The sequence below is a fragment of the Solea solea genome, chromosome 19 (genome assembly GCF_958295425.1).
Source record: "Solea solea chromosome 19, fSolSol10.1, whole genome shotgun sequence".
NCBI lineage: Eukaryota > Metazoa > Chordata > Actinopteri > Pleuronectiformes > Soleidae > Solea > Solea solea.
The window spans coordinates 8537749-8560569 of NC_081152.1; the positions used below are offsets into that span (position 1 = coordinate 8537749).

The 22821-nt window shown below is 41.0% G+C and overlaps 2 protein-coding genes across 2 annotated transcripts in view; both read right to left on the reverse strand.

The window, feature by feature from the left end:
• Positions 1–2865: 2865 nt before the first annotated feature.
• Positions 2866–10700, reverse strand: kcmf1 (potassium channel modulatory factor 1). Its single transcript, XM_058618131.1, has 7 exons — positions 10485–10700; positions 8639–8806; positions 8287–8426; positions 6696–6797; positions 6405–6588; positions 4571–4865; positions 2866–3684 (listed from the first exon to the last, which is right to left on the reverse strand). The coding sequence occupies exons 1-7, from the start codon at positions 10498–10500 to the stop codon at positions 3420–3422; spliced, it is 1170 nt and encodes a 389-aa protein (XP_058474114.1). The 5' UTR covers positions 10501–10700; the 3' UTR covers positions 2866–3419.
• A 1181-nt stretch (positions 10701–11881) lies between these two features.
• itga1 (integrin, alpha 1) overlaps positions 11882–22821 on the reverse strand; it is a 54142-nt gene continuing 43202 nt past the window's right edge. The window contains exons 16-30 of the mRNA XM_058617362.1: positions 21825–22000; positions 21553–21704; positions 19001–19111; positions 17475–17551; positions 17078–17204; positions 16918–16995; positions 16763–16839; positions 16559–16648; positions 16362–16464; positions 15499–15615; positions 15252–15350; positions 14685–14792; positions 14506–14601; positions 14291–14404; positions 11882–13968 (exon numbers count right to left, since the gene is read on the reverse strand). Of these exons, the coding sequence (XP_058473345.1) occupies positions 13909–13968; positions 14291–14404; positions 14506–14601; positions 14685–14792; positions 15252–15350; positions 15499–15615; positions 16362–16464; positions 16559–16648; positions 16763–16839; positions 16918–16995; positions 17078–17204; positions 17475–17551; positions 19001–19111; positions 21553–21704; positions 21825–22000 (1585 nt within the window). The 3' untranslated portion in view covers positions 11882–13908. The remainder of the gene's footprint in view (positions 13969–14290; positions 14405–14505; positions 14602–14684; positions 14793–15251; positions 15351–15498; positions 15616–16361; positions 16465–16558; positions 16649–16762; positions 16840–16917; positions 16996–17077; positions 17205–17474; positions 17552–19000; positions 19112–21552; positions 21705–21824; positions 22001–22821) is intronic.

Here is a 22821-nt window from a genome sequence, read left to right on the forward strand (position 1 = left end):
TCTTCCTGTGTGCGTGGGTTTCGTCCGGGGTCTCTGGTTTCCTCCCACTGTCCAAAAACATGCAGATTAAGGGATTAGGCAAATGAAATCACTTGTGTCTAACTCTAATGACCTGAGGGCTGATGAGCGTCTATGATCTTAAAATTACAACACAATATTCCATGATGATATTTCACAGAATTTCAAAGTAAAATGCTTGTTTTTAAATATATAGCTAAATGATGCATACTTCATACTAACCACATATTTATGATGCTAAATATCATCCCATTAATATTTTTGCAAAAAATATTACGAGCAAATGTATTTAGTATTATATTCTGTCTGTATTCCATCACCTCACTGGCAGCTGTGCCTCAGAGACAATTCAGCAATTCATGTCATAATAAAACTTAAGACTTAATATGTTCTTTTTGCAGAACTATAATAGTCATGACTCTATGGCTTTCCCCTCTTGTACAATAAAGTATATAAGTGTCTTGATTTGGGGCAGCCCATGGCCAAGTGGGAAGGGAACTTGGCTTGTAACTGGACGGTTTTGCTGGTTTGAGTACCACCAGGTCAAAGGGCAAAGGTACCCAACCCCCATTGCTGCTCAGTGGCTGCCCACTGCTCTATTCTAATTCTAGGAAGATTTCTAGTAAATTTAGGAATTTCCATATGGGGAATTAACAAAAAAATCAAACCAAGATAATTAAAACCAATTTCTTGATACCGCCCGCCAGTAGTAATCAGTAACGTTTCAAACTAATTATTTGTAAAAACCCATTTCACTGTCCAGTGGGTTTCAAATTGTGAAAACAAACCTTTCATCTGGAGTATTTGTTAAGTATTTGTACTTCTTATCACACTTTAGTTCCACCTCGACATGTTTGTAACACCCCCAACTTCAAATACTGACCCAATTAATAATCTGACGCTCAACACTGTCGTCTTAATCTGAACACATTCATCACATTTGACAGGATCGTCTCCTGGGGTGTGAGCGACAGTTCTTCTTCTACATTTCACTGTTGTCTTAGGTGGTGTGCTACTTCAGCCCAACATGTATCATGAGAGGAATCCCACATGGGCCTCATTTGTTTCTAACAATAACTTGTGTGGGAGTGACAAGGACAGCTGCTCTTACACACACAAGGACAACTGAGCAATGGTCAAAACTATTTCTCTGACCTGAGGAGAGGTTGAGCAAATTTTAAGTATCTTTTTTTTCTACTGTTCTAATAATAATAATAATATTAATAATAATAACAATGCTGTACCAATGAATTATTAGGGAAGTCTAGTCTGTGTAACATACCTTTTAGTGTAGTGCAGTTGTGGTTGTCCACAGGTGAGGACAGTTGCTGGGTTGATCCGAGGTCTGACTGACTGACATTACTCGTGTGTTAGTGCTGGACTATCTGCTGCTCTGTGACAGAAGAGATACATGCAACAATACAACAATGTCCCATTTTTGTTTATAAATAGATAAATACTTATCTACTCATGAATACATTTTGTTTGTCCATGCAAACTGTTAAGTAATTTAGTATTTACCTTTAACATGATGTACAATATTTTCTTGAATGTGTTTTCAGAACATAGCCTTTAATTAACCATATTTTAAAGTCATAAAATGTCATTTTATGTTTATAATAAGCTTTACAAAGGCATGGATGGATACTTTCTCCTGTGGGTGTCCAAACAAGAGGTTATATTATACTACATTAGTGTTTTCTTCGTGTTTATAAGGAACAACATAAAGTGTTGGATGCTAGTGAGACAAATGTTCCTCGAAGACATAAATATCTTTATGTGGCACCCTATTGCGACTGTGATCATGCCAGACAGACATTTGGAGAACCACAACAATCTCTCATTGTGCAAAAACTGTGATGATGTCTCGGGTTTCATCAAAAGCTGTGTGCAGTTTATATTTATTGTAATCTAAATTTACATTTTTCTTAAAAAACAAAACAAAAACAAACAAAAAAAAAACTGTCCGCCCATGTCTTGGAGCCATTATTATGAAAGTTAACGCACAAGTTCAATATACATCTCGTTGTATTTTACAAAGAGGGTAATAGTATAGGCATGAAGGTGGCATGAATCATTCCAAGGCTCAAAAAGAGGCAGAAGATAAACATGAATAAATAGAAAGTGCTAAACCTAGCAGAAAAAAAAGAACGATTTATCCTTAAACAAAAAAAAAAAAACAACCCAAAAACAAACAACAAAAAAACAACGTGGAAGAGTCTAAAGCTCCGGTTACCCACCAAAGAAAAATGATTAAAGCATCTAAAGCGTGTGGCTGAGGGTGAGCACTGAACATAAGCAGAGTGAAAATCAGAAAAGTGTGTGAAGGAAGAAGAAGAATGGGCAGCGCATCCGTACTCGTCTATAAATTAAAAAGCAAACCGCGTCCAAACGGCTCGTTACTAAATTTTAACACCTAAGAAAGATTTTAGAGGCAACGGTCTGTGTTCCTTCTGATGCACGTGGTCGTCGCTCATCAGCCGTCGACATGTTCAAACATTCCTCACAGAGAAAAGGCAAATCTGGAGCAGACACACACACACACAGTCTCTCTCACACACACACACACACACTGCAGCATTTCTTCAAAAGCTACTGCAGAACCTAACTCAAACCCATGTCCTCTTCATTATATATTAAGTCATTCAAAGAAAACCACTGAACCAACATTGTTTCGAGTTCAATTTCTGCCGTCAGTTTCTGCAAACTAATCAATTCTCAGTACTTAACCGTGTTTTGTGATAACCATTTAAAAACAGTTGAAACCTTTGGGATACTTTAAAAATAAAGGTTTTAATGACAAGGTCATTAAACGTCATGCACGCTGCAAATAACTGCATGCAGTAGTTATGGTAACCCATCCAAGCACTTTTTATTTATTAATAGTCATTAACACACACAGCAGCTTCATCAGAGGAGCCTACGCTCTCTTGACTTTTGAATGTGGAGTATTTCTTTTTTTTTTTTTTATGGAGAGCTGTTTGCATGTCACAGGAAGCAAAAGGTCTGCCACAGCTGCCTGTAACATTTACCTGATAAAGAAAAGAAAAGTTAGGTGGTTTGATTATCAACTTCATATATATTTTTATATATATATATATATTTATATATTTCTCTCCTCTCGCTCTCTCACTCAGTTGCAATTGCTCACTCATACATTTATCCCACTTGCTCTCATTTATTCTCGTTTACAATGTAACAAAAATGGTGACAGGCCTGAAATTACAATCACCGAAAACAAACTCAGAAAAGAGAGGGAGAGAAGAGGGGGAGGGAGGGAGAGAGAGAGAGAGAGAGAGAGAGAGGGGGGGGGGAGAGGGAGGGATGGAGGGCTGCTGCCATTTGCTGCCCATCACTGACAGTTGCAGCAGAGTGGACACAGTCTGCTTGATGCTCGGACATCAAAGAGGAGGCGGCGGAGGCTCCTTCCCTGTGGAGCGGCTCTCTCTAAGCTGGAGGTTCTCCAGCGCCACATCTAAAGGCATGATCTCCACACAGCCCATGGCTCCGAAGTCGGCGAAGTCTCGGCGCTCCTCCTCGTCGGAAGAGGAGCTCTCCTCGCGCATCAGTGTCGACAAAAGCAGCTCCTGGACAAACAGGCTGTGGTCGGCGCGCTCTCCTTCTAGGAATTGCCGCTCTGCTTCGGACATCTTAGGTTCATTCAACCTGAGGAAACGATTCACGGTTATTTTAAATTCAAGCTGAAAGATTTTTTAGTTCAACAGAAACTGATCTCACGGAATTACAGGGCATACAAAAATACCGATAGTCTAAAATATTGCAATAATTCCTCACATTGCTTCGACCAGCCACTAGTTGGCAGCAGGCCTTTAGCCATTTGACCCTATCCCTCCATTCCCTTTCAGTAGATAAGGAAAACTGTATATTGTTAATGTGTACAGGGTTATTTTTTTACTACAACTGTGTTCCTTCAAATAGTAAACAGATAAACAGATTAATAGACAGATAATAGATAATATATTGACATCACCTAGGGCTAAACAATGAATGTAAATTTTCTACATTGGCGCAATATTTCTTAAAGCCATGTGTGTCAAATGACCATTTTAGATTAAATATTGTCCTGACCTATACACAGCATATTATACAGATTGAGGAAAACAAAACAGTATTCATTTAAAATATTTTTTTCAAATGAAAATGAGAATAATAATGTAAAATTTACCATTCCCTCTGATATCACAAATCATATCACTATCAAAATTTCAGCCAAAATAAACCCAAACAACAAAATTGTTCAGCCCTATCATTCACCGCTGTATTGGAATATCTACTGTTGTAAGACATGGGTCATGAAATGTTGGGAGTATATGTTAAAGATATAAGTATCAAATGCATTAAAAGGTTATTTACAACTAACATATGAACTAGAAGTCATTATCATCATAGTTAAATTCTATTAGAAGTGAGTCACAATCAAGTTTCAGTATTTGAATGTGCATGAGGAACTAACCATAAAAGGGTATTTCTCCTGAATTTTTCCTTCTGTAACTGATACAATGAACTGAAACCAGTGGCCGGTCACACTCACCGTGCTAATAGGAACTGGGAGCTGTGGGACGAGGACGTGGGATTGCTTTCACCCACAGTGGCACTGTTAGCAGTTGCCGTGCTGGGTGGAGGGATGGTGGTGCCAGTGTTGCCCGGGTTGTTGCTGCGTCGCGTCGCATGGCGCCCCGTCTCCACTTGCTGCCGCGCCGCCTGAGCCTGCTGCCGCTCCAACTGCAGTTGCATCTGGAGCTGCTGGAGCTGCGAGGCTGAAGGCCCTGATGAGTTTATTTGCCCCCCTGCTGCACGTCGCACACCTGACAGCTGAGACAACAACTCTGCAGGAGGCACAACAAAAACAGGCTTCACTGTTGACCGTTTCTAAATAAGTCATGGTTTTAAAAGGCAATAGGAGATATATTGTGTGCAGTTGGATTAAAGGACAGCGGTGTACAAGGATTTGTTTGGATATGAAACTACAACATTTCTCCATGAGAACCTCCCAGGTCAATGATCAGTTTATAACTTTATTTCAGAGAATAAAAAGGCAATAAAACTTGACATACGTTTTGAAATGCAACACTCGATTTTGATCCTGGCAAACAGATTAATAACACACTTTGTACTTTGTAGCTTTTCCCTGAGAAAAACTTAATTCATGTGATTCCAAAATACATGTTTACGTTTCTTGAGAGTATTTTATCAAAAGAAAACGAGTGTGCATCCTGGGAACTACTTATCTACTGTGTATAAGAGACATAAACAGCAGCATAGTGTTTACAAACTGAGCTCTGTTTGTATGTATTTGTTCTTTTATTATCAATAATCCTCATATACAGTATGTTAAGGGGCTATTTTAATACTGCACACAAGGATTTGTGATTATAGCAAAGATAAACTTGTTACTATTTGTGTTGTACCATCTTCACGACTGTCCCAACACAAATAGGGCGATATTAAAACTGTTACGGCCTTTGTACACCAGGGGTTTGTCTAGGAAAAAAAGGACAGCATGAGGATAACACAGAAGATGAGGTTGTTGTGGAGAAACACGCTCTAATCTAATTTCACCCAACCTTACAAACATTAAACTTTTCTGAGTCAGTCATAATATTGGACAGATGTGATCGAGCACAGGTGTATATAAGTGGTGTAGTGTAGCGTCTACGGTAGCGAGTTTACTTCCCCAGTTCAGTCCACCTTGTTCAAGAGACCGCCACACTACACGTTGAGGAAACTCAGCACATTAAATTGCTGTCAAGGAAAAATTTGGTACATCTGTGGGACGCACGGACAACGGGTTTGATGGGTCCTTTTAGATTTTAACACGTACCCATCAACATCCCTGCCCTTTAACTTTGTTTGCCTGTTCTTCTGCCAAAATTCTTCTTGTGATTTTTCAAGCTAAGCCTCATAGAAAGTTAAACCCTCCCTCCCCAACAAAGACTTATTCATGTTTGTCTTGTCTAGAACAAGGTGTAAAACCAGAGGTGATTGAACCGCTCAGTGGTTGCCCCAAGTCTTTGGAGTAGTTGACCTTATCATGTAAGAGCAGTCCAGACTCTTGAAACCTTTAAGTCCCTCCTGAAAACACACCTATTCTCCTTGGCATTCAATTCAGGACGAGCTAGACCACTTTTTCTGTTGCGCTTTCTTATTTTATTGTATTATATACTTCTATATTCATTCACCATAAATACATTTGTTTTCTGTGTTACTTAAAATAGGTGGATGCATAAAGCAGGTTTATGAATTGATGTTACCTTTACCATCAGATGATTACTAGCATCCCCTCTAGTCTGGTTCTGACACATCTTTCCAAACCACCAATGTAAAGAGTATTATTATTATGTGAAGAAAGTGCATCTCATTCTCACCTGCAATTGGGTCCATTGCTTCTCTATTACTGGGGGTGTAGGTTGAGCTCTGTGATGAGGACGATGAGAGTCCTCCTGTGGAGCCACTAGTAAAGTGCATATTTGTGCGTCGTGCTCTGGGACCACCCAGTCCTCGGCCAGGGTGGAACATCCTACGTACATGTCGAACACTGCTGGACTCGTCGTAAACAGGGGCGGTTAAGGATAAATGCAGTGACGTGACACACAACTTATAAACGAAGTATATGTACAAACACATCTCTATAGTATGAATAGACCCAGGAAGGATATTAAATCTCTTGGCGCTCTGTGTTCAAGTGTGAGGTGAGCTGTAAAGTCGTCTGTGACGTGGTTTGGGTCCCCTCCTGGCAAAGCAGCACATATGGGACAAATCTGAAGAAAGAGAGAGAGGTTTCTATTTGAGATAAACAATCTCCAACTGAGCTGATTACCCCACAACAAAATACATTACATAAAAATGAAAAGGGGACAGGATTAAACTGATGAACGATGGCATCATCCATTGCCGATAGTGTGGAGTCACGGTCATGTGACGATTCTATCCTTCATCCCTATGATTTACTGTACAAACATCATGCTGCCAATTTAAGTGGATACTGCCCAACCCACTCTTACTAAAGGCTAAAGAGTTTTTATATTGGTTATAAGGCACTTTAAGTGGACAATTAATGGATGCTGTGTTTTAGCAGCATGGGAGGACAACCTACTGACCTTTTTTTTGCAAGAACCATTCATTTACACACCCAAACTTCTAAGCGTTGGACACAGCTTGTAAAATACTGGAATTCTACTAAGCAGTAATGGTGTTGACCCCCTGTGACAGTGGCCATGTATCCTACAGCAGCCAAAAACAAGCCAGCACTGTCGGTCTGCCTGAATGGACGCATAAGAAAAACATGAACCACAGCACACTGTGCCCAAAAGGCTGACCACACCGACCAAAGAAGTGACCCAAACCAAACAACACTTCAATCACCACAAAACCCAAGAGAAATCCTCACTGCAACACACAAACCCATGAAGCCAACATGGCACATGAACAGCACCGGCACCAATAGACAGCAATGAATCAAACACCAGCAACACAACAAAGCCACTCTAGTGGAACCACAATGACACAAGGCAGTCTGGGACATAAACAACCAGAACACAGAAATTAAGCATTTTTAGTTTTTTGTTATTATTATTATACCCATAAACTCATATTGGACAACCTCTACACTGGATGACATATTCATCATCTTTTTTTCTATGGATATGGTAACTCTAGTTTACTGTACTAGATTAGTCCAAAACAAACGTAAAACTTACTCATGTGTGAGTAAAGTTTGAAAACACCAAGCTGAAACTGTTAATTCTACCCCTTTTTCCTGTACTTGCTGATAGATTTGCTGACACACTCAGAAAATTAAAAACACATTCCACAGAGTAAACTCTTTAGAATCTTGGTTTAGTGCAGCACCTGGGGAAAACTGGAGTACAAATACAACTGTCTCTACCTACAGGCTCCAAGGGTCTCATTTTACCCTTAGTTGTTATTCCGCTAGCAGCCAGGCAGGTGCAGCAGCCTCACCCTTTTGCTTCATTATGCTGATTTTACTGAGCAGTGGACAACACTTTTAAAAACATTCTCTAAAAAGTATTCCATAAAAGCCCTCTGTGCATTCTGGTACATCATTTCAGCTGACTGAAATCTAGTAGTGCAAAGGTAAGGGGGGAAAAAAAGAAAGACATTATCCACCTAATGATTTCAATAAACATTATGTCTGTGGATTGCAGAATTAAACTAGGCTGGAGCTGTTTTTAGCACCAAAATTAACATAAAATCTGTGCATGCCGTTCATGAGTGCAGTATACTCACCACCTCTGTGGACGTCTCAGCATGTTCTGAAGTGACATGCTCCTGTAGGGACGTCTCTGTGAAGCCCATCTTGCCACAGTAAGGACATGTGAATGACTGTGGTTGCTCTACTGAAAAAGTGTCTCCTCCATAATACAAGTCTGCAAGAAGACAGAAACACGGCAACCATGACTGATTTTCACATCTGATTAATACTAATGAAGTATCACAACACTGCCCAATAAATCATCAATTAACTTAATCATGTTGAATGATTTGTAAGTATATAGCAGACAATGACACGGGTTGAATCGTTTGTGTATAATCAGTAAGCCACACAAGTTTCTGTATTATCTGTCAGCCTGGACCTTACCATAGTCTACCCTGGTTAATATACACTGCATGGGGTGCTCTGTGGTGTGTCTTGTCGTTGTGGCTCCACTCTCGTAGCACGATGCGCACAGGTCGTAGTCGTAGCAAATTAAACACTTGAACCGTCTTCCTCTAAAGTTCCCTTTTAAACATGCATCACAGCTCACACCTGCAAATGAGACAAGAAGGAGTCAAGTCAAATATGTGGGCATGACAATGAAGTTCCTTATTATAACTGCACACTATGAGATTCGCCACAAGAAAGTAATTTCTGTCCGTAGGCCAGTCTTACCACCATTAGAATGTGTTTTGGAGTGGCACCAACCCATAAGTGCCAGCAATGAAGAACTCTGGCATTCCAGTGAACTATACCAGCAACTAAGGGCCATGACACAGATGCATACAGCATCCAAAAGATCCTTTCAGTGCAGCGTTTGTTACTCATTTATAGCATGGTCACACATTTTCAGTGAGGACACTGCAATTTGTATTTAATATGAACGCTTGACTGAGTGAATGAACTGCTCAAGACAAACACAAGGTAATGTGGTACCTAGCACAGTCATGACTGGGTCGTCATAATCTAATCAATTATTATTTAGTCATTATCATATCAAATCTTATTGCTAGTTTATATTTTGCCAAAGTGAATAGCTCATAAAAAACAACTTCAATAATAGCACTGTCATAAAGTTATCGAGTTTAAGTACAGTTAAAAACAACTACCGCTACACTGACAATTAATTTAAAGGATAAATATATTACTGTAGCCAGTTATAAGGGAATTTCCTCTGGCTACACTGATTTCCTGAACAGAGGCAGTTTCAAAAGACTAAAACACATGACACAAAAGAAACATTAACAACAAAATCCTGACATGAATAAACACATTGTTTGGAAATGTGTAGTTTTATCAGCTCTGCATGTTGATTAAAGGTTTGGTCACACTAGTGTAACCTGTGTGCCTTCCTTAGGTCAACCTACACTTACATTTTCAAAAGGAAACCAGGAATAACTAGCCTGGCCTCTTTGGACAATCAACTAAACAGGCCGACAAGTAGCTTAGCTTAGTTGTCTGTTGTTACTTCAAACAAGCAAGTTACTAAGGTTTCACATCTTGGCAGCACTGGGTCTAACGAACTATATGTACCATGCTTATGAACACATTACAAAACCACAGAAACTAAGGGGGAAAAAAACAGGTTTGTCTGGCAGTGGTGTCAAAATGGAGCCACATTTGCCATTTGGTCTGTGGTTAGTTCGTTTATTAAACACACCGTAGTTTGCTTATAGCATGCCACCTGGCTAACTTAGTGCTCGTTACATGAAGAGAGGCCTCAGACTGTCTACTTCTTGATGACAGTGCATTCACTAACAACAGCAGTAAATGTGCACAAATGGGCCACGTATTACCACGAGAGCAAACTAATATTCAATTAACAGAACCACACGAAAAATACGGCACTATCAATATTAAAGTGTACGTCTGTGACAACCGGCAAAAACAATAGAAACGAATCATAAAAGTAGCATACATTAGCCTGCTCGCTAGCTCAGCTAACGAAAGGTAACGCAGCGCATAGCAACGGCTAACTGCTATGCTCGTCAATGTTGCCGGCACAGTGATATAGTTTGCTGCACATTATGAGACTATGTGCACGTATATACACCACAGCCGCTGAAGACAAATATGTGTGTCCCGGAACAAATGTGAAAACAAGACTGGAAAAGCGCAACAACACCCTCCCCCTGACTTGAATTAGCACTTAGCACAGCTAGCTGAGTAGCTAGCTACCCTGGGTAATTTAGCTACAACCCCGGCGCCGTGGAGCCGTTTAGCGACTCACCCTCATGTCGGGACATCCTACAGGCAGCGACACAGCCCCTCCTCGGGCTCCCCAGTGCGCTCAACAGGGGCACCGATACCGTTTCTCAGATGCTAAGGTGGGGAATGCTACACCCTCGTTGCTTTTTCGAGCAAGATGGATTCCCCCAGCAGATTTCAGTTTGCTCTGCTTCCCCTCCCTGAGTGTCACTTGTCGCTGATAGCTCCGGGTGAACAGCAGGCGGCGCTCTCGTGCAGCTCTACCGTACAATCAGCCCACTGGGATTGTCATTCCCTCACTTCTGTCTCGCAGGGATATGCCCCTCTCCCCGCAATGGGACGCGTACAATGACAAAATCTCTAATATGAAGAGAATGTGATTGGACACAGTCACAGGTGGACTTAAGGTGCATACATAGATTGTTGGGAGTGGTGGTCCATAATTTTGTATTACTGCCTTTTTTTTTCTTTTTTTCTTTTTAAAAAAAGAATGAAGTTGGCACTTTATTATATACAAAGGTAGACTCAATGGATGTCCTGTGATGTCTGATGTTGATGATTTAATAAGTGAGTGATATTTTAGTTTTAAGATGAAAATGTGATAAAATATTAATAAATCTAATACATTTTATTAGAATTGTTAATTCACTACTGCTTTCATCGTCAAGTGCAAATCCCTCCATTCTGATTTACCAAAGTGACACAGTCATAACTTGCATGTACCAGGTCCTGCAAGCTAAAAGGGTTTTACAAACTTCAATTTCAAAAAAATCATCAGTCTTTCTAATAATAATAATAATATAAAAATCAATAATTGTGTTACTTAATATACAACCACTTTATTAAGTAACCTGTTCAAGTATTTTTTTTATGCAAAAATGACACCAGCAAATCACATGACAGAAACTGTAATATAGTTTGCAAGCTCTCTCTCCTCCTTCAATTGGATTCTGAATCCTGGTTTTCTTTGTAGAGTTAGGAGTGAGAAGATGCACATGTTATCTCTGTTTTCCCCTACGCCAGGTATAACTAAACTCAATGTATTTAGGCATGTAGAAGTTAAAACAGAGCATCAGAATCCAGAAGTAAAGTGAAGCGACTTTGAACGTGGCATGGCTGCTGGTGCTAGACAGGCTGGTCTGAGTGCCAATGCCCTGGAATTTTCACACACAACCATCTTTGTTTCCTTGTCTGAATGAATGGTCTGAAAAATAGAATATGTCTACTGAGTTCTCTGGACAAAAATGCCTCATGGATGCCAGAAATCAGGAGAACAGCTAAACCCATTTGAGATAAAAAGGCAACAGTAACACATCAAACATTGATGTAGATGGGTTACAGCGGCAGAAGACGCACATAAACCCAAAAGAAGTGGCCAGTGACTGTAAAGCAAAGTGAAAGAACTCATCACCAAAGAAATCTATCATAAAAAAGTCTTTATTTTCGTACATAATATTCATTTCATTTGTGCTGATGGGGATGCAATCAGTCTGACAAACCAGTGCATTAAAATGACGACTTCACAGCAGTGTAGAAGGCCGGGGTGGTACTCGCAACTCTTACTTTGTGCCTTGCTCTCACTTTGAGTCTTTTCTCCTAATAAAACCGAGGATAATAGCAATAGACACGGTTACCCCCTGACTACGTTCTTTCTATGCAAGTGGACAAAGAAAGACTCAGGACTCCACCCTCATGCATAAGCCTGATGTATAGTCTTAAAATGTTACACATTCTGTACAGACAATTTTATTACATGTGCTTTGTGTCAACAGTGGAGAGTGAGCACTTTTTTTTCTCGCCCCCCCACTCCCAGTTTTATTGAATGACAGTGAGGGGAAAAAAGTAAAGAAAACAGCAGAATCTCAGTCTCGACAAACATACAACACAATCTCCTTCAACTGCTGCATCTGCAGCTTCTGAAACAACAACAACAACAACAACAACAAAACAAGACCTTAATGCATAACTTTGTAAGGTACGGTGTACTGCATTTTGGGATGACAACAAACTAATGTTTTTACGTGTCCTGCTGTAGCTTCTCTGCTTCTCTACAATACAAACAACTTAGCAGCAAATCCCACCTGATAGAAACCTGCTGGTGAAAAGAATGCTTCCATCAAAAAAACCCAAAAAAGAAATGATAAAGCCTCTGCCTCCAAGACACAGTCATTCAACAGACCTAAAGCCAAAGTAGTGGATACAAACCCTCATCTTCATGTGAATTTCCATGAACATAATAATTACTCTTTCACTTTCTCATCAAAATAGAACAATATTTACATATTTGCATCAGCTTTGAAATTGTGAAATATACCGTAGGTCTGATCTTTTTCTTTTTTCTTTTTTCCTATACGTCAAAATACTTGTACGCCATCTTCCATGATACTTGTAGCACCTGAGCAGAATCATGTTCTGACCACTGGTCACACGCCGATGCGAGAAGCCGTGTGGATAACATATCTTAAATTACATGATTTAAAGCAAACACAATTATGTACATATGAAGTTTACATTTTTGGAGCACTTAGCCATATTTACAGTACAATCAAGGGTTTTGGATGTTGAAGGCACAGCTTCATGAGTTCTCAACTAATTACAACATTTTTGACTGGTTAATTAAGACCGAAAGTATAACAAAGTAAAGCATCCAGCCTCGTTTGGTGATCGCTTTTGGTCGGGTCAGTGTTCTTTGGAAATCAATGCTCGAGAATGTGCCGTGTGATATCGCTAAAACCAACATATAAAAAATGCTATTAGACGTTAAAAGGTACAGTGTTCATCAAACACATAAGCTTCAACACAGGAGTGTCAGCGCCCCAGACAACAGCAACACATACAAACTTCACATAAAAGTCTTCTCTATCGTGATATGGACTGAGGTGAGGTGACTTTAGGCAACTTTGGATCTTCACACTGAAAAACCTGAGTAGTTTTTTTTCCCCCTCTAAAGCTGGAGCACAGCTGTTTTAGCTCTGAGTCTTTTGTAAAGCTGCAGTCTTGATATTTGCCATGTTGCCAAATTGTGCCCCCGGTAAGTGATGTCTTCCTTCTGCATGGAGGTTTGAAGCAAGAAGCTGACCAAGAAGAATGTTTGCAAATACCTCTGAGCAACTGTATTGCATGGAGACTTTTTTTTTTCCTTCCTTTTAAATATACAATGAGTGTCAAAGATGTGACACTTTTTATTAAAAGTGTCTGTTTGAGGATTTTCTTTGACCATCCGAAATGCCCCAAAGTTGTAACCGAGTGCTTGAGTTTGGAAGTATTTGCAAACATTATTAAACCATATGAAGGACGGGACACAGCGGATGCTGCTTGTGTTTCCCAGGCTGTCACTGTGTTGCATTACTGAGGATACTGTGGGTTTTTTTTTACGCCTCTTCTCTCACTTTGTCGTGCAAGCTGATGGCTCTGGGAGCAGTTGCTCACACAGATGTCTGGATACCTCAGTCCATTACTTCGTCCTTTGTGTAGTCGTCCCTGGATTTTCTCTTGAAGAAGCCCATCTGGAGGAGGAGGAGGAGGAGAAATGTAGTTACAACACTATCTAGCTGGGATACCTTGATTTTTAAACCTGGGTGAAGCTGCTAAAGAAAAGACCATTAACACTATTCTGAATTCACGGAAGTATACCAGGGCCTTAAGGCTACAAAACCAAAGTTATTTTATTTTAAAGTGATTGTACACTAATACAAGCAAACGTATGGGTAGCATATTCAGTTGAAACACCCTAAATGTTGCACATTGGACCTTTAAAATATAGTCAACTTTGTGGAAAAAAAGGAAATCCAGGAAGTAACAAGCCTTCACAAGCTCAGGCAACTTTACCTTCCAAAGAGCGAAGATGACGAGCGCTAAGATCAGAAGTCCTATCAGGATGCTGAGAATGATGACCCATATAGGAATCCCTCCTAAAGTCTCCTTCGATACCTGGATCTTTACCTGAGTAGGACAAATATTTACATAGTAAATGTAACCATACATTCAAACACACGCAAGAATTTAACGACAATACCATACAACACAAACACAGAAAGACTTACAGTTCTGGTCTTGTCATTGGTGTTCAGTTGAAACAGGTTTGTGTCTTTGATCTCCAGAGTACCATTCACCAACATATGCAGACTGGAAAACTCACCCTGTAAAAATAAATCTCCCTTTTAAATGCTTCCTTTGCGGGCTTCTCACTCCATTTCACTCTGCAACATCGCTCGCGACCCACCTTAATAAACGTAGGTTTCCACACTCTGAACGTGACGTTGACCTGACTGACCTTTACCTCGGGGATGGAGCAGGTAAACGACGCACAGTAAAGCTCCTCAGAACAGGTCTGCAGAACAAAGAAACACACACGGCACTCACAGTAAGACAGGAGCATGCACATCCACATTCACTGGTGCCTCAACCACCACCATCATCACGTGTCTCATATAGAGTCAGTGCTGAGCTAATAAGTATTATTATCCTGTCTGTTTTACGTATTTATAAATACATGAAAAAGGTGCCCCAAAAAGGTGTCCAAATCTTTAAATGTGACAACACTTTGTAGAATAAGTGATGTAAATAGCTATTGGATATAGCTATAGGACTTGAGCTATAAGCCTGAAGACAAGCTTCCCCAGAAATACTACACTGATCGCGAACAGGTTAGACCAGATGGACCAGATTCTTTCTATAACCTCAGGTCAGACTGACTGAATTGACAGAAATAATCCCGGGTTCACTGGTAATCTGGGTTTACGAAATGCAAGCAGCCTCTGGTCAATGGTGCCGACTGTGTGTTACTCACCAACAGGAAGACACTGAGCGATTCTTTCTTTGGATCAGGCTTTACAATGTTTGGGTTAATGTTTTCAGGGTTAATCCAGCGCGCTGCATCACATTTCACCTGCAGAGAGAGAGAGAGAGGACAAGCCGATGTGACGGTGGGTCTCTTTAATCACACTTGCATGTGTGTGTGTACATATATACACACACATATATATATATATATGTATATATATATATATATATATACATATATATGATATTTATACCTCTGGGCTGGTGGCGACATGTGTGAGGTAGAGTAAGTTGTTTTGTCGGGGAGACAGGTGAGGGTATGTCACTGTAAGGTCAAGGGGTGGAGCCACGACATCACCTGCCCTCTCCACCTGGACAGAGGTGAGACAGCGAGACAGAACATATCGTGAAATACTTGCATGCAGCTGTATTTCCCCTTCAATCCTTAGAACACAGAGCATTTAGGATGTTTTTTCCCATTACTATGCGTAACTGTCTATACAGAGGCTATGTGCAACACAGAGTGTCTCACAAATCCAAACTGAGAGTTCTCTTGCACTTGTTTCTCCTAATGTGCTTGTAAATTTCATCTGATTCTTTTTTCTTTCTTTTTTTTTTTTACATGTTTTCTGTTTGTGTTTTAACTGACTGTGTAAATCTGTAACTGTTGCATGTTTCGTCATATTTGCTGCGGCCTTTCTCAGCCTGGACTCCCTTGAAAAAGAGGTTCTTGATCACAATGGGATTTTCCTGGTTAAATAAAGGCAATTTGATGACTTTCTTTCTTTCATTATCACCAAATATATGTGAACACACCTGAGCAAAAAGTACTCGACATGTTTAAAATCGTATCGAATTTGCAAAACGTGGAAATACGTCACGGTTCAAAATCCGCTTGGCTAGTTTTTAAATAACAACAATGAATGTTGTGACTTGTGCAACATTATCACTACAACAAAGACACACAGAGAAGAAAAAGACACACTTTGTAAAGCCTGAAGATGTGACCTATGAACACACACACACACACACACACACCCAGGATGTCCATATAAGAAGTTGTGTGAGCACTAAGGTTTAAATGGATGTGAATAAATCATCACACAGGTTATCTAACCGTGTAGCTGATGTTGACCTCCTCTCCGATCATCTTGGTGTCATTGAACACTCTGGAATACTGTTCGCCCTCTTTTACCACAATGTGTTCGTCAACAGGCCGTCTAGATAAATGAAATAAAAATAAATAACATTAATATACAACATGAACTCATTATACAGACAAATGCTGAATGGGCCTCTTCAGGAACTACTCACACTGAGAATATGAACCCAGCTTCATACTTGACAGGGATGAAGATTTGTACTGAGTTGTCACTCAGCGTAGAAGGCAGCTCCTCGCTGTCACTGTGGAGGATGTAAAACAAACAAATCAGACATTGTTTTTCTACTGAATTAATAAAAAGACGCACACTGGAAAAATTGGGAAAAAAAACAAACAATCGACCGACTCTCTCTCACCTTGTGGCCGTGACGTTGATCTGAATGAGTTCCTGAACATGTGCGGGATTCACTTCAAATTTCACTTTGAACATTTCCTGTGGATATCAGAACACGTGGAGCATTTCATTAACAGCGTTCCCACGCAGCAAAGATGAATACATGCTGAAACAAACCTCGACATTGCTGCCCAGGAACGGGTATCCGACAGCACACTCCACTTTAGTGTGATTCAGAGTGCATTCTCTCTCCGGCTGAAAGAAAACAGAGAACATCAGCGCACAGCGTTCTGAGCCGTGGACGACATGGAGATGACACTTTGCAACAACGCCTCACCTCGACTTTAACGTAGTTGATGTTCGATGTGAAGCTGAGGATGATCTTAGTGTTGTACGCGTTGTCTTTGCTGTTTCCGATGTTGACGTTGACATCGAACTTGTCAATGTTTGCTCTGATCACCATGCTGGAGGAGTAAATAAAGGAAAAAGGGAAAAATAATTGTGATGCGCACATCCCTCCACAAGGGGGTAGTCACACATTAGTTTTTTTTAAGCTATTAAAGCCTGACTACTGTGTTGTGACACTGTCATGCTTCAGGTAAAGTGATATTAAAATAATGTTTTGCAGCCTGTGTGGATAAGAGAGACAGATTTACAGTGGACAACACAATACTATGTACACACTGAGGAACTGTTATTGTTTTACATTGGACATGATGCTAATTTAGAGTTACCTTTTTACACTGGGCTCTGCTTTGAGGGAGAGGTCGGCGATACACCTCTGATCACTCCCACAGTCCACTAAGGGAATCTACAAGACAAGAGACAGATGTTTTATGAGCAGCAGTGACCCTCATTCCTCAACGTCACAATAAACTGTTAAGTGTTTCAAGTTTTTTGTAGAGATGCTGGTCATCTGGTCATCTTGGAGACTGTTTATTTTGTGAGGGATGGCTTCCAAATGTCATTTACAGTAAACTGCTTCATTTGAATCCTTGTATTGGATGTGAAGAGACAACAAAAATAATGTTGGAAGAAAAAAACTTTTTCAGTAAAAGAACCTCTGACCTCCTGTCAAGAGTTACTGGAAGCAAACATGCATTTAAACATTTTAATTAAATGTATAATATACAGTATACAACACAGATACGATTTTATTAGAGGTGTAAAGTTTGTCAGATTTAATATCTCATTGCAGAATGTGCTTAAAAATCCCTTGTGAGGGTCTAAGCGTAACACCTAGACTGTTTATAGCTCATTAAAGCATAATAACATAAGAAGTTCTGTCTAGATAGATTATGGATTTTTCATTACAAGAAAAGCAGTAGAAGTTTTTAAGAATTAAAAACATGTTCATTTAACATTTGCAATAGTGAAAAACAACAACATCAGACACAAATTACAGCATTTAATTAACCTTAAAAATGTGCAAAACTGGTCTAGGATTACACTAAGATTGGGCTTCTGAATCTCCTGTTGTTGTTTTGTGTATTAGTTTGTGTCCCTGACGAGAAGGGTGACTTCAGGTGACCTTCATTTCCTTTGCCTGACCAGCAGCCTGAGTGTGTGGGGGTGTTAACGTCAACACTGTCGACTCAGCCAAGAAAGGATGAGAAACCAAAGCACTTATCAGCTGCAGCACAATATCAAAAGAAACACTGCTGCTTCCGTTTGATGACTTCCCCTTTTTCTCTGTGTGTGTGTGTGTGTGTGTGTGTGTCCTGCACTCCACGACACTTCCTCACAGCGTGCACCGCTCCTTTGACAGGTTCTGACACTGAAGGCGTCAGGATGTGTCGAGGCTCCTGAACACATCACAAATTGGCCCGTGCTGAGACGTGTTTCGTGTCACACAGTAGTGTGTGTGTGTGTGTGTGTGTGTTCCACACAAGCCAGGCTCTGGTGTGATATCTGTCCTCTTTATGTGGACACGTCACTCATTGCAACAATTACGTGGAAAAATATGCATGCAAGAGTGTGGGAAGTCTTTTTCAAGTGTGGTTGTTACAACACTGACGCAGACTAGAGGAAAACCCTGAAGGATGGCAGTCAGCTGCTGCAGATGCTAATGTTCTGTAACAACAGTGAGTCCTGAGCCAGACAAGAACAGCACACTTTTCACTCTTGGATTATAAAAACAGGCTTTTGTGATGAGTTTCAAATGCTTCCTGTCTGCTACAGGAAAAAAAAAACCCATTCTGCTTATTGTTATTGGCAGTTAATGGCGTGTTCATAGGCGGCATGAAGCGCATGGTCTTACTGTCTTATTAATGGATCTTGGAAGGCTTTCATCCAGGACGGGGCCTTCGTCTTCATTGGCAAGTCCAAACTCTAGAGACACCATGAGCGGGTCGCGGAAATCCAGGTGAGCCTGTTTGTTGAGAACAGAGAACGAGAGAGGGAAATAAAAGATGAAGGAGGATGAAGAAATAAAAACAAATCTACTACTTCAAATATCCGACATGTGCACAGACTACGTCAGACTTGGAACACAACTCTTGTTACAGTTCCACTGTATAAGAGCGTGTATACCAGGGTGATGTGACTGGTTTGTGTATAAAATGAACCTTTAAATTGTGTTCCCCAAGTCTGGTTAATGACATAATATTCATACCGTAATTATGAGCAACTGAGGTGTTAGAAATGTTGATGCCGCCTTCTAAATATGAACATATGAACATGTCTTCATCACTGGCTGTTGCACTAAAATAAAACCTAGTTTCAACACTACAACAAATGCATCCACTCATCATAACGAACTTATACACTGCTTGATTGTATTTGATAGAAACACAGTCAGTGAAGCAAAGTGAGGGCTGAGGGTGTGGTAACTGGGCCAGAGATCATCAAAAGATTCATCCACTATGCACCACAAATGTCTTCACTTCAAAAGTTAATCTACAGTTGCTGAGATATTCCAAACTATAACAAAGTGTTGGATTGCCTGTTGGGTGTTTTAAACCCTAGAAGAAATGCTGCTAACGTGGCTCCATACATGCGAGTGAAAAAACCTGTGCGTGTGCACAGCCCCTCTTACTTCTCAAACATGAAAACACCGCTTTGAAAAAGCTGCTTCACATTTCTGTCTTGTACGCTGGACAGTGTAAGTCATAAATATGGATCCTTCTGAGCCGCTGCCAAAACTTGATTAAACCCAGAAGGATCCTGAGTGGGAGGGGGAGAGAAAGTCAAACATGAGGTTGCACTTTAGCGGCGGACTTTAGTGCAGCTTTGGGCTTTAAGTGCAGTTTGTGCCTGTTGCTTACAACAAGTCAACGCGTGACCATACCGTACGTCAACCGCTTGCAGAGTGCCGCTTACCGTATGTAGGCTATTGATTTTCTACTTCCATTTCGCCGACCCCAGTGAATTTCATTAGCTCTATTTACATGTGTCGGTACATGACATGCTGTAATAGTGTGCACTGATAGCAGTGACTCAATGCCCGTGTTGCAGGACAGAACTGAAGACGTGGACCAGGCAATGGAAGTTTTGAATGTTGCAGTTGACACACAGTTTATTTTTAAATCTGTGATTTTCCTAACTGGTTTTGGTTGCTGGTCACGGTGCGGTGTGGACTTAAAACAAGCTGGACTCACTGCTTGAGTATTAGACACTCGTGATCTTGTCTGGATCTGCTTTCTTCACTTTGGACTAGAGTGAGATCGTTGCGGTGCTGTTTGTGTCCGTCACAAGTTGCTTGACCCCTGGCGACCTCCACCCCGGACTATGTCATGACCGTGTTAGTGCACAAAGTGGCACAGTGGAACAGAGCAGGTATTCATGCTCAGCACACAGAACAACAGCTGCTTCTACTGATTAGTTCCTCTTTCTCTCGCCCGAGGGGAGCTAATCAGAAAAATCCATTGCCGCAGTGAACGGAGTGGAATGAGAAATTTCCTACGCATGCCTCTAAGTGTCACATTGACTGCTTAGGATCAGAGGTGAGAGGATAAAGCTGTAACTTCTCGTTGATGATGTTATTACTCTGCCTTTCTTTGGTCTTAGTGAACAGAAACAATGTTTCTGTAAATATTTGTATGCTGCGTCCTTCATCTGAAAAACCTTTGGAGCATTTGTGTGTTTACAGCAGCAGGGAAAATTATTTTTTTTTCCCCCTTCAAAGAGCTGAAAGAACAGGTTTCTTCTTTGGGTTTTCAGTCAAACGCTAACCTGTCTTAACTTTCCTAGCGATATGTCTTGACATAAAAAAAATAAAAAAAATAAAATCACTTCCTGTGTGCAGCGTGGGAATGTCACCAGGTGACACATGTACAGAAACACTGCTACGCTGAGAAATACAGACAGACTTTGACAGACATTTGTTTGTACTTAAAGATTGTTCACAAAGGCTTCAGCCGTGATTCACAGTCTGTGATGAGCTTGTAGAAATCCCTCTTTGACCCGCAATGTCACTTTGTCACATCCTCCATCACGTCATTTCACTTTCTTCTTCCTCTCTCTCTCACTCTCTCTCTCATTCCATCTTTCATTTGAACGCATTTTCTCATTCTCTCATCGCTCCACCTCTTCATGCCTGCAGATAATCTATCACTCAGAGTACAGCAGTGGGCTGTATTTGGTATGCTTTGATCAAAACGGGTCTGTTTTATGTTAGGACCAGTGTCTTCCTGCTCTACACAAGACTCCTCACAGCTTTGCTCTGCCTCATTTCTGGCTCCAAACACCGTGCACATCTCCAGTAAAACTACAACGCTGCAGACTTCCATGAATGAACGGCAACAAAAACTCTGCTGCTTTCTCTACTGTTCCGTGGAGGGACATGCGGCTGAGAGCGAGCAGAGCACTTGCCGACATCATGAAGGTCTCCTGGATGCACGTTCTTTCTCGGTCGTTGATGGCCAAGCTTCTGGTAATCCTGCGATCATTTTTATCGTCCACGTCGATGAATGCCGCCCTGGCTTTGGCACGCAGGGCATCCAGAGTGAGAATGTAACGGATCTCTGCACAACACGTCACATAAAAAAAAACAAGTGAACAATTTTGAGGATTTAGGAGGAACAGAAATACGTTCAACGACACCAGTATGAATATAGCTCCTAGGATGTTATGTCATGGCTCACCCGCAGCGGAGCTCAAGTGCTTGTTGTCCGATTTGACGCTGTAGACGAAGCAGACCTCGGCTTTGACGCACACAGATTTGCGTCCACCATGTTCACAGTGGTACTGAGACTTCTGCAGGTTTATTTTAACGGGATCAAACGTCATGTTGGCACGGAGCTCCGCGACATCTCTGGACCTGGTACCGACACAGGAAGAAACACAAGTAAAGAACTTTTACATTGTTTGTACTTGGCTAATTTCAATATTCCCACTTCTTTACAACATTATCCATCTCATGACCACTTTCACAAGTTTATCAGATTTGAACCTAAGGCTGGAAACCATCAGAAGTTGAAAGTATAATCAATTCCACCTTTTAACAACATATTCAAGATGTCATTTGAGTCAGAGACCTTTTTAAGCGTAAGGAGAAGTTTTACTTTTGGTATGATGAGTATACTTGAATGTCAAGGAGTGAGCGAGGGAGAGATTGCTGCATCCTTCCAATCTCTTTAAGGAGGGAACACGGATGCATACTGAGCATGAAACTTGGCCCCTGCTCTCTCTCTCCGCCCAACCGCTGTGCTTCAGTCCAAGAGGAACCGCGGCCTGCTGCCAAATCCTATTTAAACTCTCGGTCACTTGGGAAATGAAGTTTTCACACAGCTTAGTTGAGCCCCTGCCAGTAGAAACTGTGGGAGAGGGTCTGCCTGGGAAGTTGAACCAGGGTGTGGGCTGATGTTTCAAAAATTTTGGGGGGTTAAAGTCTGTAGGCCGGTCTCCAACAGTGAGCTGTGTCGCCAGGGGTTTTAACACAGAGATCATTAGGAAGTTGTTAGTCTCCAGCCTACATGCCCGGTGGGACGCGCGCAGCTGTCTAAACCCCCGAATAAGACAATGCAAAGCAGACATGCAAGACGGCGACTCCGGGATACGAGCACTGCTGCCGGTTACGATGGGAGAGGAATGTGTTGTTTAAGGAGCGACTGTTTATATCTGAGGGCAGGTCACGGCTCA